At 40.3% G+C, this 23484-nt stretch overlaps 6 protein-coding genes across 6 annotated transcripts; 5 read left to right on the top strand and 1 right to left on the bottom strand.

The window, feature by feature from the left end:
- On the top strand, nucleotides 1–1646 carry GCK72_021753 (uncharacterized protein; the record flags this gene model as incomplete). The annotated part of the gene is made up of 2 exons (XM_003095958.2): nucleotides 1–120; nucleotides 1467–1646. The coding sequence occupies 2 exons, from the start codon at nucleotides 1–3 to the stop codon at nucleotides 1644–1646; spliced, it is 300 nt and encodes a 99-aa protein (XP_003096006.1).
- A 195-nt stretch (nucleotides 1647–1841) lies between these two features.
- On the bottom strand, nucleotides 1842–15043 carry GCK72_021752 (uncharacterized protein; the record flags this gene model as incomplete). The annotated part of the gene is made up of 13 exons (XM_003095955.2): nucleotides 1842–1965; nucleotides 3177–3447; nucleotides 4205–4426; nucleotides 5596–5872; nucleotides 5920–6015; nucleotides 7270–8155; nucleotides 9244–10932; nucleotides 11396–11573; nucleotides 11658–11745; nucleotides 11797–11892; nucleotides 12041–12292; nucleotides 13213–13497; nucleotides 15008–15043. The coding sequence occupies 13 exons, from the start codon at nucleotides 15041–15043 to the stop codon at nucleotides 1842–1844; spliced, it is 4500 nt and encodes a 1499-aa protein (XP_003096003.2).
- A 2552-nt stretch (nucleotides 15044–17595) lies between these two features.
- Nucleotides 17596–19126, top strand: GCK72_021751 (uncharacterized protein; the record flags this gene model as incomplete). Its single annotated transcript, XM_053734477.1, has 3 exons — nucleotides 17596–17609; nucleotides 17657–17861; nucleotides 18593–19126. 3 exons carry the CDS (start codon nucleotides 17596–17598, stop codon nucleotides 19124–19126), a joined length of 753 nt encoding a protein of 250 aa, XP_053583390.1.
- An 8-nt stretch (nucleotides 19127–19134) lies between these two features.
- Nucleotides 19135–20486, top strand: GCK72_021750 (uncharacterized protein; the record flags this gene model as incomplete). Its single annotated transcript, XM_003088781.2, has 4 exons — nucleotides 19135–19167; nucleotides 19718–19996; nucleotides 20046–20266; nucleotides 20315–20486. 4 exons carry the CDS (start codon nucleotides 19135–19137, stop codon nucleotides 20484–20486), a joined length of 705 nt encoding a protein of 234 aa, XP_003088829.2.
- A 393-nt stretch (nucleotides 20487–20879) lies between these two features.
- GCK72_021749 (uncharacterized protein) lies at nucleotides 20880–22550 on the top strand (the record flags this gene model as incomplete). The annotated part of the gene is made up of 6 exons (XM_053734476.1): nucleotides 20880–21010; nucleotides 21058–21144; nucleotides 21367–21486; nucleotides 22086–22169; nucleotides 22234–22326; nucleotides 22373–22550. 6 exons carry the CDS (start codon nucleotides 20880–20882, stop codon nucleotides 22548–22550), a joined length of 693 nt encoding a protein of 230 aa, XP_053583389.1.
- A 277-nt stretch (nucleotides 22551–22827) lies between these two features.
- Nucleotides 22828–23358, top strand: GCK72_021748 (uncharacterized protein; the record flags this gene model as incomplete). The annotated part of the gene is made up of 2 exons (XM_053734475.1): nucleotides 22828–22995; nucleotides 23044–23358. 2 exons carry the CDS (start codon nucleotides 22828–22830, stop codon nucleotides 23356–23358), a joined length of 483 nt encoding a protein of 160 aa, XP_053583388.1.
- Between the last annotated feature and the right edge of the window lie 126 nt (nucleotides 23359–23484).

Raw genomic sequence — 23484 nt, 5'->3', positions numbered from 1 at the left:
ATGGATTTCCGTGAGGTCTGGATGAACACTGACGTCGGTGGAGCTGGCGAGGAGACTCCGCACGTGTTGGCCGCCAAAACATGTGTGGAGAATTTGAAAACCGCAGAGGACAACTGCGTGGTGAGTAGTAGCAGTTTGTCAGATGAATCAGACATACCAAACTTTGACCTCGTTTTTCTTGAATACCAGGCGTTGAAAGCAAAAATTGAATACATATTTGGAATAAGCGCTTTCTCAGCTTTCTAATGATATAGGTCACGCCCCATAACTCCAAACTGACTCTATGACTTTCCCTAGTTTGACTGGTCAGAAATCGGCTAACTTTGAGAGCCCGTCATGAAGCAGGGAAACAACCCAGCTTTAAGGTTTTATATAAGGTTGTGTAGGAAATGTCTTGGGCTATATTTTATTAGTTAGCCGTTTTTTGATAAGTCTATTTCCTGAGGAGATATAAGCTATGAAATACTGCTGGCCATAACTGAAAAGCTATCATCTCGAAAAATGAGCTTAATTTGAGAGCCCGTCTCAGTATTCGGTTTTACTCCACTATATTGGTTTTTGTTATGTATACTAAACAAGACACGTGCTACATTTTTGTAGTTGACCACTTTTTGATAGCTCCGCCCACTTTTGAGATACGCTTCTTTAAAGATGGACGGCCAGAGTGAGGGGAGAGAGAGAGCGCGAGGGGGAAGAGCGCAGAGAAGCTAGAGTCTCTGACTTCTCAGCGTCTCACATTTGTCAGTTTCAAGCTCAACTTAGTTAATTTGTCCCCATTTTTGAACATTTTCGGGTGAAATTTGACGATCTACCATCTCTGCGCTCCCGCTCTCATAATTAACATCTTTAAAGGTTCATATCTCAAAAGTGGGCGGAGCTACCAAAAAGTTGTCAACAACAAAAATGTAGCCCAAATCCTGATTAGTACATGCGCCAAGTCTTGGAATAGTAAGGTGACAGGAATAGTCGTGACGGAATCTCAAAATTTGACATTTTTCAAAAAAAATTTTTTTCCTTTTTTTGCCAAGTCTGAAATTTTCAGAATTCTCACTGAAACCATATCAATTTTATATTCCTCAGAACCGACTAGACTTCTTCTTTTCAAAAAAATGAGAATCAAGTTTCTAACTAAAGAGAGCGCAGAGAAACGAGAGCGCCTCCTCCTTTCTAGCCAAGGCACTCCCCCACTACGGCGTTCGTAGCGTTATATCTCAAAAGTGGGCGGAGCTACAAAAAAGTTGTCAACTACAAAAATGTAGCCCAAAACCTGATTAGTACATGTGCCAAGTCTTGGAATAGTGGGGCTACAAGAAAAGTCGTGACGGGATCTCCAAGACCTCTTCCTCCTCCCCCCCCCCACTGACAACTCGCCCATCTTTAAAGGCGTATATCTCAAAAGTGGGCGGAGCTACCGGAAAACTACAAACTACAAAAATGTAGCCCTTTCATCACTCTATCCATTCCAGTACCTCCTGGCCATCTCTCTCTTCTTGCTCATCCTCAACGTCGCCTCAATCGTCTTCTTCAACCGTCTCGCCATCATCAAATGCTATCGTGCTCGTTTCCAACCGCTTCCCTCGTCGGAAACCGCGTCGTCGATCTTCCGCGGCGCGTTCGATCACGACGCTTTTGATATGAAGGGATAACATTTTGTCTTAAATGATAAACGTTTATCCGTTAATTCGTTAATTACCACACAATTTATGGATCATAATTAGGGAAGGGATGGGGGGGTAGCACCGGTTTCATTTTGTGTGGGAAGTGAAACAAGGGGAAAAGTCAAAAAATAATTAAAATTAAAAAATTAAAGCTTCAAAAAATATGTCAGATTTTCAACAGATCTATTTCTGATTCTCTTGCTCCTCGGCATCTGCGACCATTTTGGCGAAAGCGCTGTTCTTATCGGCCATCAGGTTATCCGGGGAGTCGAATTCCAGAATGGATCCCTTGTCGAGCACCATGATTCTGAAGAAAATTTTCAAAATTAGGTGATTCTGAATGCTGACGTCGTGAGGATTCTGAATCCGTTTTCAGAATTTTGAAAAGTTGAAAACGAGCAGAGATACATCAGTTTTAGTCTGAAAATCAAAAATTTCAGAATAAAAATTATGATTTCTAGACTCAAAACTGATGTATCTCTGCTCATTTTCAACTTTTCAAAATTCTGAAAATGGATTCAGAATCCTCACGACGTCAGCTTTAGGATCCTGGAGAAAAAATTTCAAAATTAGGTGATTCTGAATGCTGACGTCGCGAGGATTCTGAATCCGTTTTCAGAATTTTGAAATGTTAAAAATGAGCAAAGATCCATCAGTTTTAGTCTGAAAATCGAAATTTTCAGAATAAAAATTATGATATTCAGACTAAAACTGATGTATCTCTGCTTATTTTCAACTTTTCAAAAATCTGAAAACAGATTCAGAATCCTCACGACGTCAGCTTTAGGATCCTGGAGAAAAATTTTCAAAATTAGGTGATTCTGAATGCTGACGTCGCGAGGATTCTGAATCCGTTTTCAGAATTTTAAAATGTTAAAAATGAGCAAAGATCCATCAGTTTTAGTCTGAAAATCGAAATTTTCAGAATAAAAACTATGATTTCTAGACTCAAAACTGATGTATCTCTGCTCATTTTCAACTTTTCAAAATTCTGAAAACAGATTCAGAATCCTCACGACGTCAGCTTTAGGATCCTGAAGAAAAATTTTCAAAATTAGGTGATTCTGAATGCTGACGTCGCGAGGATTCTGAATCCGTTTTCAGAATTTTGAAATGTTAAAAATGAGCAAAGATCCATCAGTTTTAGTCTGAAAATCAAAATTTTCAGAATAAAAATTATGATATTCAGACTCAAAACTGATGTATCTCTGCTCATTTTCAACTTTTCAAAATTCTGAAAACGGATTCAGAATCCTCGCGACGTCAGCTTTAGGATCCTGGAGAAAAATTTTCAAAATTAGGTGATTCTGAATGCTGACGTCGTGAGGATTCTGAATCCGTTTTCAGATTTTTAAAATGTTAAGAATGAGCAGAGATACATCAGTTTTAGTCTGAAAATCGAAATTTTCAGACTCTTCAGACAGACTAAAAACTGTGTATCTCTGCTCATTTTCAACTTTTCAAAAATCTGAAAATGGATTCAGAATCCTCGCGACGTCATCTTTCCAGCTAGCTTACCTATCATAATCCATAATAGTATTCAATCGATGAGCAATGGTGAACACCGTACACTCCTTGAATTCAGTCCGAATCGTCTCCTGAATCAACGCGTCCGTCGTGACGTCGACGGCAGCCGTCGCCTCGTCGAGTACGAGGACTCGAGTGTGACGGAGCAGAGCACGTGACAAAGCGACGAGTTGTCGTTGTCCGACACTCAAATTCTCGCCCGCTTCACTGATTTTGTACAGTAATCCGTCGGGCAGAGCCGAGGCGAACGTCTTCAGATGCGCTGGAAATAGAAAATTCATATCATTTTTAGACAAAAATTACTGAAAAAAAATTACAAAATTCAGCATTTTCAGATAAAAATGGCTCAAAATTTGTCATTTTTAGCTAAAAATTCATCAATATCGGTGGTGGCCGAGTTTTTGCAAAAGTTCGGCCGTCAAAGTCTCGATGTTCAGAATAATTAATAAAACTCTGATTTTTCCTTTTCAAAAGCGTTTTATTTTGTGAAAAACTGCAAATTTTCAATGGTGGCCGAACTTTTGCAAAAACTCGGCCACCACACTTTCTTCACTTTTTCAGCATTTTTAGGCTTTTCTGAGCTGAAAATCTCGTTAAAATATTGAAAAAACTACTCAAAAATGTTCGAAAACGTGGAAGAGTCTCGAAAAGTATGGTGGCCGAACTTTTGCAAACTCGGCCACCACTCGAATTTTCTTATTTTACAGCATTTTGAGACTTTTCTGAGCTGAAAATCTCGTTAAAATATTGAAAAAAACTACTCAAAAATCTCAAAAATGATCGAAAACGTGGAAGAGTCTCGAAAAGTTTGGTGGCCGAACTTTTGCAAAAACTCGGCCACCACTTTCTAGAGTTATTTTCTCACGTTTTTCTGTCAATTTCAATATCAAAAATCACAAAAATCCAGTCACCGATCCATGGTGGCCGAACTTTCGCAAAAACTTTTTTTCGGCCACCAACAATTTTTCAATTTTTCACGTTTTTCCCTCAAATTTTCGCCTGAAAACCGCCAATTTTACCCAATTCAAGTGCTCTCCAAATCTGATCATCGGTATACGTGGAGAACGGATCCAAATTGAATCGAAGTGTTCCCGAGAACAGAACAGGGTCCTGCGGGATGATGGTGATATTGCTGCGAAGATCGTGCAGTCCGATTTGTGACACCTCGACGTCGTCGATGATGATTCGACCGTCGGCCGCTTCGATCATACGGAATAATGCCAACGCGAACGAGGATTTTCCTGGAAAATGGGGAAATGGAAATAGTTATCGATGGAGCGCGTTTACTACATGGTTACACCGAATTTCTCTGCGGTCTCTCAATTTCGAACACTATTTTTATCGTTTTTCGGTAGAGCGCGTTTACAACATGATTACACTGACAAATCACTATTTACAACATTTATATCGAAAAAAACCCACCATCATACCATTGTATGCCTGAAAATCGTCAAAAATGATCAATTTTCGAAAAAAAAACCTCAATTTTTGCAGTTTTTCATTGATTTAAGCTGAAAATCAATCAATTTTCGTCGAATTTCGACAATATTTGAAAAAAACTGCTAGATGCATTATTTTCAAGCTGAAAATGTCGAATTTTGACTATTTAGTATCGAAAAATGGCATTTTGAAGCCGTTTTTCGCTTGAAAAACGTTATATTCAGCCAAAAATGTGTTTTTAGTAATACTGTGAACTGAAAATCATCTTCTTTGAGAAAATGAGAAGATGCACCATGTGATTCCTAAAATTTTACAATTTCCGCGATTTTGACTGAAAAAAACACCGTTTTGTGCTCTTTTTCAACACAAAAAACCCATTTTCGACTATTTTGTATAGAAATATGGCATTTTGAAGCAGTTTGTAGCTTGAAAATCGTATTTTTTAAAGCTAGAATCATGTTCGTTGAAAAAATGAGCAGATGCACCATACGAGTTTAAAAAAATTTAATTTTCTGCGATTCTGACTCAAAAAACACTGTTTTGTGCGTTTTTTCAGCTGAAAAACGCGCGATTTTAAAGTCATTTTGATCAATTTGGTTTGAAAATTGGCTAATAAGAAAATGGGGGCAGATGCACCATGTAAGATCTAAAAATTGCAGTTTTCAGCGATTTCGTTCCTTTTTTGCAGACTTGCAAAATTCCGGGCCGGGCCGAGAAAGCTCCGGCCCGGCCCGGCCCGTAGCAAGTCTGCTTTTTTGTGCTCTTTTTCAGCTGAAAAATGAAATTTTTAGCTCATTTTTATCGAATTAGAGTTGCAAATTGGATACTGAGAAAATGGGTTCAGATGCACCATACGAGTTCTACAAATTTCAGTTTTCTGCTATTTAGACTCAAAAAACACCATTTTGTGCCTAATTTCAGCTTAAAAACGCGATTTTTATCGATTTTTCAATGTTTTTCCAGCTCTTACCCGCTCCCGTCCGTCCGACAATTCCAATTTTCTCTCCAGCGGACACATCAGCCGAAATATCATGTAACACCAAATCCAATCCCTCTCGATATCTCGTCGAATATCGATCGAATCTGACGATTCCTTTGGAAGGCCATCCGGGAGCCGGAGCCCGTCCCTCAATACGCCATGGCGCCTCGTTCGGCGTGTTTGTGTACTCGTTAACACGCTCAACCGACACAATGTTCGCCTCGATTTCTGAGACTTGACGGACGGCGAAGTTAAGCACTTCTGTGATCTACAAAAATCGATAATTTCCCAAAAAATTTTGCGATTTTTAATTACATTGAGAGCATAAGAAACAGAGACACCAATCACTCCTGGCGATGTGATCCATCCGAATTCTTTGGAGAGAACGGCGAAGAGAGCGGCGAAGAAGATCTTGAAAAATTAATTTTTTTTTATAGGATTATGAAAGTACGCTCTATTGATAAGATTAGAAATGGAGCGCGCTTGCGTTAGGCGGATAGTTCATTAGAGCGCGTTTTCACCATCTTGAAGGTTTTGGCTATTTTTTGGGCATTTAAGACGGAAAATTCATCAAAAATAGGGCAAAAATCGTGATGTTTCAGATTTTTTCGTCATGAAAACGCTTCACAATCCTTTAAAAATGGTGGACGGCCTTTTTATCATTTTGAGGCGTTTTTCTTCGTTTATTGCTCATTTTTTGCATGAAAATCGCACTTAAAACTGTTTAAATCCTTCAAAATCATCAAAATCACTTTCAAAACGTTGGTGGCCTAATTTTCGCATTCTCTAGGCCACCACTCGCAATTTTGTAGTTTTTATCATTTTGAGGAGTTTTTATCGTTTTTGCTCATTTTTGCCCTAAAACGGTAAAATCCAACAAAAAACTGTAGAAAACCTCCAAAATCAACTAAAACGTCGATGGCCTAAATTTCGCATTTTCTCGGCCATCACTCGAAATTTTGAGGTTTTTATCATTTCAAGGTCTTTTTCTACGCTTTTTGCTCATTTTCCGCATGAAAATCACATTAAATCAACTAAAAACTGTCGAAGACCTTCAAAATCATCAAAGAACGTTGGTGGCCTAACTTTCGCATTTTCTCGGTCACCATTCTCAATTCAACTCGTTTTAGCCGATTTTTGCTTATTTTCAGCATCAAAACTGCAAAAATTGTTCAAAATCGTCAAAAAACGAGCCGAAACCTTCAAAATCCTCAAAAACGTTGGACTGGCGCACCTTTGGCGCGTTCTGATTTTGAAGGTTTCGGCTCGTTTCCTGACGCTTTTAAACGTTTTTTTCGCAGTTTTGATGCTGAAAATGTGCAACAATAGCATAAGACGACTTGAATTGAGAATGGTGGCCGAGAAAATGCGAAAGTTAGGTCTACTTGATGATTTTGAAGGTTTTCAGCAGTTTTCAGTTGATTTTTAGCGATTTTTTTTTTGCGATTTTCATGCGGAAAGTGAGCAAAAACTATGAAAAACTCCTAAAAAAAAGAAAAACCTTAAAAATTCGAGTGGTTGCCGAGAAAATGCAAAAGTTAGGCCACCAATGGATTTCGACAGTCTGCTAAAAGTGCTTCGAAACTGTGAAAATCGGTTTCTGGCGCACCGTTGGCGCGTTTAACGCAAACGCGCTCCATTCCCTAAGGTAAAACCACCACTAACAATACAATTTCCAACGAATTCCAGTCTCACAGCCAACCATCGATTCGATACCAAACTAGAATATCGACATCTGATAAACGTGTCCAAAATCTTTCCCGAGTGCTCGCGAAACTCATCAACCTTATTGAACGCTCGAATCGACGCGGCACCCTGAATGGTCTCTCCAAAATGCGAGTAGATCGGTGACCGGTGGACACTCTCCAACCGTTTCAACTGTCTAGATGTCGGCACGTAGTACTTGAGGAATACTAGGTAGATCAACGCAAGAGGAAGGATCACAACGGCAAATAGTGGGGTGGAGATGATAATGACTATCAAGGTGAACGCCACCTGGAGGACACACATCACCAAATAACGGAAATTCATCGGAAGCATCATATCGATTGTCTCAATATCCTTTGCACATCGATTCAGAATCCGTCCCAACGGCGTCGTGTCATAAAACGACATGGGCGACCTCATAAGATTATGGATGAGTGGTCCGTGAAGATTCTTCGAAGCGCGCTGACCTACAAACACCAATGCCAATAGAGCAACAAAGAAACACGCCGTCTCAGAGAATCCCAACGCTCCATAGACACCCAACCGCCACCCTTTAGCCATCGGATGAGCACTCGGCGCATCCGGATCGTACTCGTCGGACCAGGCGGATAGCCAGAATGATCGGAGGATTTGCATCGTCATGTAGGCGATGAAAAAGGCGATAAATGCGATGGAGAGCGTGTAACCGGCGGCTTTGACGTATAGTTTGTAGGTGGCCACTTCCACTTTTCCTTGCGCGACGTCTTCTTTTTTGATGAGTTTATTCGGGGAGCCAGTGGCGATTGATGGCTTCTCAGGCGAGGAGATTGTCGAGATTTGAGTGGTCAGTTCGGGTGTTCGGACACTGAAAAAATGCGATTAGCAGAGGCCACGCCCCCTTTTTTCAGAAAAATTTGGGCAGAGGTTCCCCCTACCTTTGATATCCCAGAGAGAACTTTAGGCTGACACCAGGGAAATGATCTACGTCAAATTTTGAACCTTACAGTAAGCTAGACGGAGTCAGAGGTTACTGCAGCTGCGAAAATTTTAGTTTTTGGATTCAAAATCCTTGAAATTCTCGGTAGATCAAATCTCTGGATACGCCGAAAGTGCTCGTTGAGACATCAGCAAGACAAAATGGGCGTGGCTTATTAAAACTCGAAAAAATTGTGAACGCGTCGCAGGCGCGCCAGATAATTTTCATAGAATCACGGGATTTTCCGTCAAAAAACTGATTTTAGAGCACTATTTTCCGATTTTTCGCATATCCATATGTCTGGCGCACCTTTGACGCGTCTTCAATTCGTTTTTCGTGTTATTTCGGCCAAAAGCTTGAAAAAATTGGGAACTTGGAGCAGAAATAGATATTTTCGCAGATTTGATCAAGTTTTTTGCAAAAAATCTGGATTTTCGACGATTTCTCAGCCGAAAACTACAAAAACGCGTCACAGGCGCGCCAGATTGCTGAAAATTGGATTTTTTGCTGAAAATATCGCAAAAATAGTCATTTTATTAGAAAAATAGTGAATTTTAGCAGAAACTTTATAATTTTCTATTGAAACACGGGATTTTCAGCCAAAAACTGATTTTAGAGCAATATTTTTCGTTTTCTTCATAAATCCATCTGTCTGGCGCGCGTTTGACGCGTTTTCGACAAGAAAATTTTAAAAAACTGTAGAAACACGTAAAAGGCACGCCAGATGCTCAAATGTAGATTTTTGTTGCGAAAAGTTAAGAAAATTGAGATTTTTGAAAAAACAAAATCTGTCTGGCGCGCCGTTGACGCGTTTTGCTGAAAAAATTGGGCATAGGTTCCCCGTGTTTTTGGTGTCCCAGAACGCGCATTTTCAGCAAAAACTAGGGATTTCAGATCTAACAGCGCTCAAATCCCTAGCAATGCCAAATTGCACATTTTGGAGCTCCAGATGCTATTTCACTGGTAGAAACACTAACGTCTCATCCAAATCATTCGTCACCGTCAACACCACATCCTCCGGATTCACATAGTCCTCCTTCTCGCCGCCAATCTCGTCAAAGTCCTCCTCACTGTTCGTATCACTACTCGACTTGTATTCCTCCATAAAATCCCAGAAGACACCACGTCTCTTCATAAGTGAGTCGAATGTTCCAGATTCCTCGATTTTGCCGTCGAACATCACAAGAATCTCATCGGCGAGTTTAGTGAATGTCAAGCCATGGGTGACAAGGATTCGCGTCTTTTCTCTAAGCAATCCATTTGGTCCGATAACTTTCTCAAAAATGTGTCGTCCTACATGAGCGTCTACCGCGGAAAGCGGATCATCCAGCAGGTAGACATCAAGATTCTGATATACCGCCCTGGCAAGCGACACTCTCGCTTTTTGACCTCCAGACAGGTTGATTCCCTTCTCTCCAATTTCCGTCTGATCTCCAGCTGGCAAAATCTTGATATCAGCTTTCAAGGCGCACGCATAAAGCACCTGGTCGTATCGTTTCCGATCAAACGGTCTACCAAAAGTGATATTATCTCGTAGAGTCATATTCTGGATCCACGGCTGTTGGGGCACATAGGCAACACGTCCGTTCACTCCGATTCTTCCTTTGAGTTTCCCCATCTCTCCGAGCAACGCTTGCAACAAGCTACTTTTCCCGGATCCCACTTTTCCTACAACAGCTATCAGTGAGTTCCGCGGAGCCGTCAGGTCAAGATCCTGGAGTGTCGCCTGGCGAGAATCCTCTGGATTCTCCCAAGTCGCCGTCAGATTCTCCACTCTCACAGCATTATGACTCCGTTCAATATTCTCCGATCGATCCACCGATTTCTCGTCGAGCTCCTCCGCCACCAGGAATTCCTTGAGTCGTTTGTTAGACACCACTGCTTGGACCGCTTGGTTGATAAGCAAAGCTATCATAGTCATAGGGGATCGTAACTGGTTGAATAGGGCCAATGAGACAAATGCGATCTGGGGTGTTAGTAGATGGGCGGGGTTTGATAGAACAAAAGTTCCAAATGAGAATAGTGCCACGAGGAATGGGGAAGCCGTGTTGAAGGAATCCAGAATATTCCGTACCATTGCAGACTTCTTAATCAGTGCCAATTCCTTCCTTCTGATCTCCTCAATATACTCTTCCATGGGAACCTCCCAGGCGTACAGTTTAACCACTTTAATCCCATTCAACACCTCATTCACCATCTTCGTCCGTTCATCCTTCAACTTCATCTGCTCAATCTGCCATTTTCTCACCACCATCGACGAGATAATATTCATCGGCACAAAAATGACCATTATCACAACACCGGGTATCGCCGAGTAGCCTAATGTGATGAAAAGATAGACTAAAGCGAAGGTGATCTGATAGGGACAACTCCAGAATTGTTGGATTTGTGGAGTGATCATCTGGAATCGTTCAACGTCGATCGCCATCAGATTCACAATTTCGCCGACTGTTCGATCCCTTCTGGCAGAATTCGAGAGCAAAAGTGTCTTCTTGTATACGGCGGCGGTTAGGGATGTCTGGATCTTGGTGCCCATTCGAAACATGATATAGAAATATCCGTTGAGAATGAGAGAGCGGAGTTCCGAAGTGGAGAACATCAGGATACTGAGAGCCATTCCCTTCCAGAATGGGGCGTTTTTGGCGGAGATGAAGTTGAGCAGTTCGCTGGAAAAAAGGCGTTCATTGGGGCGCGGTTGCACTTTTTTTGTTAAAAAATCACATAAAACGCTGCAAAAACCGCCAAAAATGAGGGTTTTTGGGCTATTTTGAGGGGTTCTGGAGCATTTTTCGTTATATTTTCTGAAAAATCGCAAAAAATGCTCTGAAAATCGCTCAAAAAAGACATTTCGCAAATTTTACCGCTGCAAGTGCGCTCTACGGATAATTCGGAAAATATTGGTGTGTTCTTCACGTGGACAAGACAGTCAGACATAGTTTTTGGTGTTTTTGGGCAATTTTGAGCATTTTCGATATATTTTCAGAAAAATCGTCAAAAATTTTTTACTGAAAAATTCGAAACTCTATGAACCAACTTGTCCACGTGGAGTACACGACGAACTCTCAATAGAGCGCGTTTTCAGTGTTATCACAATAATGATGCAATCGCGCTCCACCGCCGTAAACTTACTGTAACAAGAACGGACTAGCGAATTGCATCGTGTCGGACACAAATTTCAGCGTTGAGGCCAACAAAAATTCCCATCGAAACATCATGAAAAGTGATGAGATCACAGAGGGAAGAATCACTGGCGTCGTCCGTTCTTCCGGCGATTTTTTAGCCCAAATGCTGTTTTCATGGATGTATTCTGGAAAAAATTTCAAAATTTTTTTTTCACAAAATTCAAAAATTTCCATTCAGAAAGTGCGCTCCATTGCCAAAAATCACTTACTAAGCCTTTTCGGCTCCCAGAACGATTCCCACAACTCGCTGAGATATCGGGTGCCACTACGCTCATTGAGCTCGAAGATGTCATCGATCTGAAAGTTAATTGGTCAATTAAAAGTTAATTGGCCAATTAAGTTAATTACCTCCAAATCCCGCTTGGCACCTGTCCACGGGACACTGTTGAACCACCAGAGTGTCAGACGATTCAGGAATGAGGATTGGAGTTCTGGGGAGTGCGCCTAGAAACTCAAAAATTGGACTAACGTTCTTTAGCGGCCGTGACCCAGAAAACTCCTCGGCCATCGCTTGGTTGAGAACGAAACCAAGCGATGAAAAACCAAAGAGTTTTCTAGGCCACGGCCGTCAAAAAGTTATTTGTTACAGTACCCCTTTCACAATTCCACTCCTCGGATCGGCGAAACATAGCATAAAAGTGTAGATCAAAAGTGCCGAGTACCAACTCAAGTAGGCAATCGATAGAGCCGACCCGAGCACCCCACTGCTCTCGTTATCCATTCGACACCATTGATACATTTCTGGCGCGCCGCACAACGCGAAAATCATCGCGGTGACGTGTTGAATGCCGGAGGAGACGAGACCGCAACGGAGACGAATGAGATGCACGAGGAATGTACCCGTCTGGAAGAAGAAAGTGCGCTCTATTGAGAATGTGTGGATTTCACGTGGAAAACCGCGATTTTAGAGCATTTTTTCTCGTTTTTTCGCAATTTTCAGCGAAAAAATCTCACATTTTCGCCATGGGAAAGTGCGCTCTATTGAGAATATTGTGTATTTCACGTGAAAAACCGCGGTTTTAGAGCGTTTTTACTCATTTTTTCGCAATTTTTCGCGAAAAAATCTCAAATTTTCGCCATTTTCTTACCCAAACAAGCGAAAAAAAACCCAACACCGCGAAAAAATATCGAATTTTCGCAATTTTCATTTAAAAAACCAAATTTTCGCCATTGGAAAGTGCGCTCTATTGAGAATGTGTGGATTTCACGTGGAAAACCACGATTTTAGAGCGTTTTTCCTCGTTTTTTCGCCATTTTATGCGAAAAAATCCCAAATTTTCGCCATGGGAATGTGCGCTCTATTGAGAATATTGTGTATTTCACGTGGAAAACCGCGGTTTTAGAGCGTTTTTACTCATTTTTTCGCGAAAAAATCTCAAATTTTCGCCATTTTCTTACCCAAACAAGCGAAAAAAACCCAACACAGCGAAAAAATATCGAATTTTCGCAATTTTCAGCGAAAAAATCTCGAATTTTCGCCATGGGAAAGTGCGCTCTATTGATAATATGTGAATTTCAAGTGGAAAACCGCGATTTTCTTCGTTTTTTCACCATTTTCAGCGAAAAAATCTCAACTTTTCGCCATGGGAAAGTGCGCTCTATTGAGAATAGGAGATTCCGGCGGAAATCGCGCTCTAATGAGAATATTGTGTATTTCACGTGGAAAACCTCGATTTTACTCGTTTTTTCACCATTTTCAGCGAAAAAATCCCAAATTTTCGCAATTTTTAGCGAAAAAATCCCAAATTTCCGCAATTTTCTTACCCAAACAACGACCCATAATCCAGGATACACATAACTGGCGGGCGGGAAAGACTCGCTGGAGAATAGCACATAGCACCATGTGAACAACGAGTTCACCGCGAGGAATGCGGTGAGAATGAGCTTAATAATGAAGTGAGCACTGAACGGTAGACGATCGAAACGTTGCGAATTCAGATGACATTGAGCCGAGAGAAATGGTAGTGTGAGGAGGAAGAAGGCGGTGGGAACCCAGACGAGCACCGTGTGCTGAGCACATATTGATAGGTTCGGTAGACCCGTTTTGAACTGCAAAAAAAAAGAGATTGATAGATAAGAAATAAGGGAAAAAGATGAGAAAACGCGTCTCAGGCGCGCCAGATTGTTTGAAAAATGGAATTTTTGGTTGAGAAACTTGATGTTGAAAATGTGGGAAAATTAGAGTTGTCTGGTGTGCAACATGCGCTGAAAAATTGTTGAAAAATGGAATTCATAATTACTGGCGCGCCTTCGACGCGTTTTTCGTTGTTTTGAACTGGGAAATCATCGAAAATCGGGATTTTACGGAAAAAAAACATGGACTAAACCTGAAAAAACACTGTAAATGTATATTTTTGCTCCAATTTCCCGACTTTTCACAAGTTTTTGACCGAAATAACACGAAAATAGAAATATGCGTCTCAGGCGCGCCAGACAGCGCAAAATTGATATTTCCAGCTGAAAATATCGCAAAAATGCAAATTTTGTTTGAAAAATAGTGAAGTTTAGCTGAAATTTGATAATTTTTAATTGAAAAACCGAATTTTCAGTGAAAAAACCTGATTTTAGTGCACTATTTTCCAATTTTTAACATATCCATATGTCTGGCGCGCCTTTGACGCGTCTTCAATTGGTTTTTCGTGTTATTTCGGCCGAAAACTTGAGAATATTTTCTCAGATTTGATCAAGTTTTTTTTGCAAAAAATCTCGATTTTCGACGATTTCTCAGCAATCTACAAAAACGCGTCTCAGGCGCGCCAGAGATTGCGCAAAAACTGAAATTTCTAACTGAAAACGCCGCAAAAACTGAAATTTTGTTAGGGAAATTGTGAATTTTAGCTGGAAGATTCACGTTTTCGCTTGAAAAATATAAATTTTCAGCCAAAAAACTGATTTCAGAGCAATATTTTCTATATTTATATGTCTGGCGCACCTTTCGACGCGTTTTTGACAGGAAAACTTTTTTAAACTATAGAAAACAAGTCAAAGGTACGCCAGAGGCTAAAAATGCGAATTTTTGATGCGAAAAAAGAAAAAATTTGGTTTTTTGGAAAAAAATCTGTCTGGCGCGCCGTTGACGCGTTTTCTATTTTCGTGATATTTCGGAAACGCTTAAGACAATTTTTTCAAATTTAATCAAGTTTTTTGCAAAAAATCCGGATTCTCGACGATTTTCCAGTCGAAAATTACAAAAACGCGCCTCAGGCGCGCCAGATGCGCTAGAAATTGAGATTTCCAGCTAAAAATGGCGCAAAAACAGCAATTTGGTTGAAAAAATGGTGAATGTCAGCTGGAAATTAATAATTTTTAATTGAAAAAACCGAATTTTCAGCTGAAAAATCTATTTTTGAACCGTTTTTCAAAAATTCTCTTCGACTGGCGCGCCTTCGCCGCGTTTTTTGCTCATTGCTCTCTGCAGAGAGAGCAAGAGAGACGCAGACACATTGGTCAGTGCTCACTGAAGAGGAAAAAGAGCAAAAAGTCGTTATCACTGACACCAATGAACCAAAAAATTTTAGAAATTTTGACGCGCCACAGGCGCGCCAGCCTTCCAACTTACCGGATGACCGTCATCACCACAAAACGAGGAAAGCATCTAACTGGTTTGTCAAGTTGTCGCTCGAATGTTTGATGCTGGAAAAAAGGAAAAAATTAATTTTTTTGTCTAAAAATTATTAAATTATCGGAGAAAAATGAGTTAAGCGCGCTCCAGTGCACACTCAGATAAAAGTGCGATGGAGCGCACTTAATTGAAAAAAAATTCACGAAAGGAAATAGTTTTTATATGATAGGGGGTGACAAAATGATGAGAATTAAAATAATAAAAAATTTTGACTCGCAAAAAAAAATTATGCAAATTTTCTCCGTACTAGGCGGGGAGATGACAGGTTTTGTCATCATTTCCGCACACACACTGAGTTCATGAAATCATAATTTTGGTGTTATTCAGGTGGAGTTGGTGATAAGAATTATCAGCTGGAGAAAAAAAATTTCTGAAAAAAATTCGAAAAACCTGTGAAAATTGGTAAAAATCGGGCATTTTCACTATTCTCGACTCGAAAAATCACGAAAAAACTGAAATTTTCACTCAAAAACACCGAAAAATCGACGAAAAACCACTAAAAATCAAGTTTCTTGCAAAAAATCCGATTTTCAGCACGATTTCCCAAAAGTGTGCATTTTGACGTGACGGTGTTTGCGGACAAAAACGAGAAACATAAGAATTGACGACAAATTTCATAAAAATGGCGTCGGAAATTGAATTTTTGGTGAAAAAGAACGATGGTTTTGTGCAAAACGGGTAAAAACAAAAAATTTTGATATTCGAAGAAAAATTTGGCGGCTTTTTCGAGGTTTCGCGCTAGTTCGGTGGAGCGCATTTGCTTAACCATTTTGTTTTTTCGGCGCCAAAACGAAAATTCCAACAAAAACATGCAAGTTTGTCATTAGAGCGCACTTCACACTCCTCCAGAATACTCAAGTTCAACGGAACAAAAAAAATTGACACTGAACTCTACTATAATGGAGGCACAAAAGATTATAGTCAAGTACTGAAACAACATTTTTTGAAACAAAATCTTTTTTCAATTCTCTGTTCCAGAATGACATACACACAACATGTGCACTCGGCATGGAGGAAAAGAGATAGGGAGAAATGAAAAAAAAGCAGGTTGTAACAAAATGATGACAAAAAAAGAGAGATTTTCAGACACCCCGTTATCATCATCACCCGTTAAATACCCTCGACACGGATCAGCACAAAAATTCGAAAAAAGAGAAAAAGACGAAAAAGTTTTATGATTTATATGTGACCATTATCATTATATAATGCAGATATCAAAATTCTCATCCTTAGTTATGAAATACTTCGGAGACCTTTGAGAAGGAAGCCATATACTTGATATAGTTGGGGAAAAGGGGGGTGCTGATAAGAAAATGGAGGAAAAGTACAAATTATCAATTTATTATGAACTTAGACATTTTTGATTTTTGATAGCTCCGCCGACTTTTGAGATATGCGCCTTTAAAGAAAGGCAAGTTGTCAGTGGGGGGTGAGGAGGAAGAGGTCTTGGAGATCCCGTCACGACTTTTCCTGTCACCCGACTATTCCAAGACTTAGCACATATACTAATCAAGTTTCGGGCTACATTTTTGTAGTTGACCACTTTTTAATAACTCCGCCCACTTTTGAGATATAACGCTTTGAACGCCGGTGAATTGTAGTGGGGGAGAGCCTTGGCTAGAGAAAAAGGAGACGCAGAAAAGCACTCGTTTCTCTACGCTCTCTTTAGCTAGAGATGTGAAACATAGATTTTTAGAAAGAGGAAGTCTAGGCGGTTCTAATGTATATAAAATTGAAATAGTTTTAGTGAGAATTCTGAAAATTTCAGACTTGACAAAAAAGGAAACACATCTTTTTTTTCAAAAAAAAAAAAAACCAAATTTTGAGATTCCGTCACGACTTTTCCTGTCACCCCACTATTCCAAGACTTGGCACATGTACTAATCAAGTTTTGGACTACAATTTTGTAGTTTACCACTTTTTTATAGCTCCGCCCATTTTTGAGACATGCGCCTTTAAACACAAGGAAGGGGAGAGGCTAGCCCTCTTAAAGGCGCATATCTCAAAAGTGGGCGGAGCTATCAAAAAATGGTCAATTGTTCATTTTCTGAAAAACTGTAAAAAGCCTATTGTTATAATTGGAAATCGGAGCGTTATGATGATTCGGAATCTGTCTCCATAACCTGTTTTTCAGCAAAAAAACACGTCAAAGGTGCGCCAGTTCCAATATTCTAAAAATGCGAAATATGCGTGGGTCATAGTAAAATTGGCTCCGCGACAATTCGCAACTAGTTCTATGGTTGCGAAACGTCGTATTTGCGAAATGTCGCAGTTGCGAATTGTCGCGGAGCCGTAATATTTAGGGGCGGAGTTTTTCTCTAAGTGTTAAAATTCAAAATTCAAATTTAAAATCTTCACGTCTTCAGAATCAAAAAAGTGAAGAACATTTTTCGAAAAATAATAATTAACCCCTCCGTGACCTTTCCCCTTCAACCTTTACCCTCTTCACCTCCACGTGACTCTCCGTGGAAATTTTCTCAAAAGTTCCCCAAAAAAAACAAAACAAATCAGTTCTACAAAGAACAATGGCTGCTCCGAAGTAAGTTTCCCCTCAATCATCATCTCCCACTCCAACTCCATTTTCAGAGAGCCCCCAACAATGGTGGTTCTCAGCTCCGATCTCTACACCTCCGGTAGTGCAATTGGTGACGGCCGTGTCTTGATTCATGAGACTGATAAGGGAAAGATTGCGAGATTGAAGGCATTCCCCGAGTTCAGGGATATTTTTGTGTATGAGATTGAGGAGAAGGACAAGAAGAATGGAGGGAATATGAAGAAGAGGCCAGGGAAGGTAGGAGACTAAACATTTTAATTGAAATAACGTATAAACCATACAGAGCAAAAGTAGAACTTCATTTTTGTAGTTGACAACTTTTTTGTACGGACACTCCCTAGAGAGTTACAGTAATTTATACCTCTAACCGTCCTTTTTGAGATTTTTGAACATTCAAGACCATAACTCTCTAGGGAGTATCCGTACAAAAAAGTTGTCAACTACAAAAATAAAGCGCTACCTTTGTTCTCTATGATGTATACATAAATCAACTTGTGGGACTATCTGTAATACCGTAAAACCCTTTCAAAGTTAATAATTTTCAACTGAAAATGGCAAACTTATACATCTTACTGCATAGTACTGTGGTTGATGGAACCATTCTCGCCGACACGGGCCGGAGCGTAACTCGCCTAAAACGCAATATTATGAGCTGAAAAATATACCAAAATGTAGATCTCGACGAGTGCTATCTCCATGACCCACTACGGGCCGGGTGGCTATTCGTTAATGTGCCGCGGGCGGCCGGGCTAGAATGTTTTTTTTTGGCCATTTTCGCGTTTTTTGGCACTTTTTCCCGGCCCGTGGTGGGCCACGGAGATAGAACTCGTCGAGATCTACATTTTGGTATATTTTTCAGCTCATAAAATTCATTTTGACGCGAGTTACGCGGCGGCCCGTTTCGGCCCGTTTCGGCCCGGTTTGCAACAATTTCCGGCGGAAAAAACTAGTACAAAATTTATTTTCAGCTCAACAACATGCCGGTCCATGAGATTATTCTTCGTGCAGCAATGAATAAAAGGGGTCAATTGGGTCAGCAGCGACCAGCTAGGGCTCCATCTGCTCCTCAGAAGCAACAATCGGCTCCATCTGTTCCTCAGAAGCAGCCAACCGCTTCATCTGTAGCTCAGGAGCAACAATCGGCTCCATCTGCTCCGCAGCACAAACCATCAGCTCCACTTGCTCATCCGAAGCAAACATCGGCTCCACCTCTCGTCTCAACTCCCCAGGAAACTTCTGCTGCTCAAAAACAACCGATGGCTCCACTTGCTCCTCATAAACAACCAACGGCTCCATCTGATGTTGCTCCCGCTCCACAGGAAACTTCTGCTCTACCTGCTCCGCCTCCAGCCTCAACTCCACAGAAGACTTCTGGAACATTCTGGAAAAAGCCAAATTTCTATCTCATTTTCCTTGCTCCAATCTATGTTCCCGTCATTTCCTATTTCTTCTCTCCAGTCTTTGATTCGATTATTTTCAAATTTAAGGAGATTGTCATGTGAATAAATGGATGGATTTTGTTAGAATAAATTTGGTTTGGAAGGTCCGCCCACATAGCAACCGTTTGTTTTAAAACCGGGGCCTGGTGTTCGAAAAAAAAGGTCAAAATTTGGCAAAAATGACAAATCATTACCTTTCTGACACCACTAGTCATCGAATTCAAAAAGGGAGTATATATTTGAAAGCAGCGTTTTCTCAGCTTTCCAATAATATACGTCACGTCTCATAACTCCAAAAAAAATGGATGAAAATAGTATAAATTTTGTAATAGTAAATTTAGAACCGGTACACATTCTGAGGTTCTGGAAATCGGCGTGACCTTTCAACCGTTGTTTCGAAAAATTTCGTGACCTTGCCCTCGACTGAAAGTCAATATCGCCACGTCCTCCTCATATCCAGTTATTCCCGTATTCATCGAACTTTCGAGAAGAAACGAAAATCAGTGGCGGATCGAGAGAAGTCTTGAAATGGTTAGTCTGCGATCAGGGTTGAGCGGGATTCTGCATTCCGCTAAACTCTGTCTGTGATGCTGAAAGAGCGCTTCTACTCTTCGATCATGTATGTGCACCATGACCTTAATTATAATTTTTCAGCTCAACAACACCACCAAGCTTCTAGCACTCTGTGCTCTCTTCCTCCTATCCCTGGATGCTAAACCAATCACGATGGAGATCACATTGAGTGGACCGGACGACAAATGTAGCAAGTACACAAAACGTGGAAATGATTTTTTGGTCATCACACACGCCCGGATTTTTCAAATAAAAGATGAAGATTGGAATATCGGAGAATTGCAGATACACGGAAATATTGAGTGCCACGGAAAACAGACAAACGCAACAAATTACGATTTCGACTGCGATGGGAAAACTGTAATGGAAACTGTTTCTAATAACTAATTTGAAGATAATATTCTTTTAGACCGAAGATTACGACGGACTAAACATAATGTTCTCTGTGACGACGCGTAAGCAAATGCTTTCCGGTCCGATTGACTATCGTTACACTGAAAGTTCCATGCAATTGATCAAGAATGGCTATCTGAACCCGGCGAATTTAAATAAGCAGAAATTCCATCACGACCAACATATCCATATCAAGACGGTCACAATTACTGGATTGGCGAAAGAAGGCGACCGATTGTATGTGACTAGTGTAATTTTGAACAACCTTTAAAACATGTTTTGCAGTTCCCCTAGTATGATCGATTGTCACGACAAATTCCCACAAAAGTTGATCGCAGATCATGGACTCTACATGTATGAAGGTGCCGGAAAGTATGATAATATTCTGCAACGGATGTACTTTGAGCCAGACAGTACTGGAGAGTATATTGTGGTCACTGATACTAAACTATCATAAATATAAGACTAATGATTATTGTCGTCGCCGAATAAACAAGATTATTCTTGCTTATTTTTTCTGGATTGTACACACAGACAGACCAATCTTCCTATGAATTTTTGACAACATTTTTCCGATGAAAATAGCTCAAAATTTAAAAAAAAACCCCATCATGAAGCAAACGCATCGCTTTTTTTATTCCCTCACAAAGTAGAAGAACACCGTTGCAAAAACCGATAGGAGAACCGACGAGGCCAAACGAGAGACCATAAGAACACACGGAGACCCAGATGTCCTCTACATAATAGACATCAGAGAAAAAAGGGAAAAACGAGAGATAGATAAGAGAACGTTGCCAAGAAATATAGGAAAAAGACGCCACTCTTCTCCATTCCTTCCGTTTTGCGGCCTATGGCAATGGAACCTCACGAGATTGTGAGACCTATTCCAACACGGCCGGTTGTGCAGACAATTCCTATTCGGATGCCACGGCCTAACTCAATGGAATCTGTCATGCGGCGTATCATGAGAGACGATATACAGTGGGTGAAATAGAAATTTTTTAGAAAAAGAATTCATATTTTTTCAGGATGGAGCCCCAACAAATTGCGATACCAACTTCACTTCCTTATTGGGAACCACCTCCACATCTCAACGTATTGTTTTCTAATATACAGTGGGTTTTTACTGAAATTTTGGAAATTGCTGAAATTTGGATCTGGTTTGAACTTTAGTTAGGTTAAGTAGAAAGATTGAAATAGCCGAAGAGAGCGGTGACCTCTAACTAGCGCACGCTCTCTCGTCTTTTTCAAAAAACCCACCTTACCTCCAAGAAAATTAAGTTTTGATCTTGATATTAATTGGAAAACATGACTTTTCCTAAACTTGAAAGTTCCAGAAACGAGTGCCAACAAATTCCAATCCCGCCGATCGTGGAACCGATTCCTTATGTGGAACCACCTTCATTATCATCTCTCATTCAGAATGTTCTAGGACGAGACGAATTCTATAATGCACTGTAGGTTTTTAATAAAATACTGGAAAAAACTTGAACCTGCAGAAATTTTGAAAACAGTGGCACACAATCCATGTTTTCTCAATTTTTTACGAATCTGGCGCACCTTTGACGCCTTTTTTCAAGTTTTGGCGATTCTGAAAAAGCTAGACTACTTTGTTTGTTAATGATGTTTGTCAGATGAAATTCAGAACCGTTAGAATTGTCTTTTTTCGCTTCTCTTCAAACCGTCATGTCTCTAAAACAAACAACGCTATCAAAAAGTTGTCAACTACGTGATCTACATTTTGGTATAACTTTGAAAATACGGAAACAACAACTAAGACAGCTACGGGGCTTAGAACTTGATACATTTTTTAATAAATAATATAAAACTAACAAAGTTTGAAAGCTCGCAATATCCTCCAATGCTCTTCAAAATTTAAAATTTTTATAACAATTGTGTAGATCAAAATTTGTACTATATTTTTGTAGTTGACAAGATTTTTATATTTCTTCGAGATCTTGAGCTATTGGGGTTTAAAGACAGCCTGGTAGATAAAAGGGAAAGAAAAATTAGAGACCCCGAAATTCCCATTTATTTTTAATTTTCTTATTTTCAGATTCCCCCAGATACCAATTGCACCACTTCTACAGCCAAACCCCATCATCCAGTCAGGAAACCAGGAAGAGCTCCCTTCGAATACGTTAGTAATTCGATAATCGATATCATTCGATAATAATCAAAAAAATTTATAATCAATTTTTCAGATCCCCACCACCAACCACTGAACCTGACTCAAACCCCCTGGAGTCATACCCAATTCAGGAGATTCTTTTCCGGTATGCTGATGGGTTGAGCAAGTGAGTTATCAGAATTTTTTGTAAAAAATAAAATTGTTTCTTCCAGAGCGAATCTCCGACTTGTCAATCGTGCATTTCACCAGATCGCAAACAGATCGCCGCTTGGAATCACCAAAATCAAAGTAATCGAACACGAACTGAAAATCGAGCTCGATGTTTTTGATGGGGAATGGATCCGCAAGGATTTTAGTAAAGTCAAAGATTTCATGTCGGAATTCCTCTGAATTCTGAATCACCCAAGTCTACAATTGGAGATGCTGCATTTTGACGTGATGGGGATGAGCTTCGCAGACAATAAGGAATGGATTCCCTATCAATTTCTGTATGTTGCTGCTAAGCGACTCAAAGGGAAAATCAGTTGCCACGAGTTTCTTATAACTGTAGACGAGTGTGCTTCGGAGACAGGGGAGAAGGCGGAGCTACTTCTGGAAATGTTAGACGCATCCACTGTTAAAAAGATGAAGATTGGGATGAAGAGAAGAAGAATAGGCCCTCGTCTTAATGATCATTGGCGAACCGATTTTGAGCATGGGTACGAAGCATTGGGAGAATGTGGAAAGTTGTACGTTTCAAGTTTCCGACTATCAGATTCCGCCAAGGTACTTGTATGGATTCCAGGTAGTGAATATAGAGACTATGAATTGCTCGGCGTTGAAGGAGATGATTTATGTGAGTTGATTTTAATTAATTGATTCTCTAATTAATCTAATTTTCCAGACATACATCTGCAACGACTCTCGCGACCATGACATTGAGATCAATTTCAATGTAGATTTTGAAAAAGACTATCTACTAGAGCGTTTGTTCGATCAACCACGGGAGCCCGAGAGATATGTGGGAATTTTCGATGATGGTAAAGTATTCTATGGCCATGTCGCGGGGACTGGAGTCAATATTGAGATTTTTGAGCCAGATTTGATGCTTTCAATGGATATTTTTGAGAATGAGGGTTCGATCATTTTGAGAGAGGAGGTTATGGAGTTGGAGGAGGAAGAGGAGGACGATGAAGAAGAGGATTCTGACGACGAGTAGATCATTCCCCCTTATTTTAAGATGCCCTTATTATCAATCAATAAATATATACGTTTCATCTTTGCAAAAACTAAGAACTACACGAACACAGATGCCCCCTTCCCCCGTCCACAGAGGAGAGCACGG

This window comes from Caenorhabditis remanei, chromosome V (assembly GCF_010183535.1).
Source record: "Caenorhabditis remanei strain PX506 chromosome V, whole genome shotgun sequence".
NCBI lineage: Eukaryota > Metazoa > Nematoda > Chromadorea > Rhabditida > Rhabditidae > Caenorhabditis > Caenorhabditis remanei.
The sequence above is the reverse complement of the archived record's forward strand: the minus strand, read 5'-3'. Positions and strand labels throughout refer to the sequence as shown.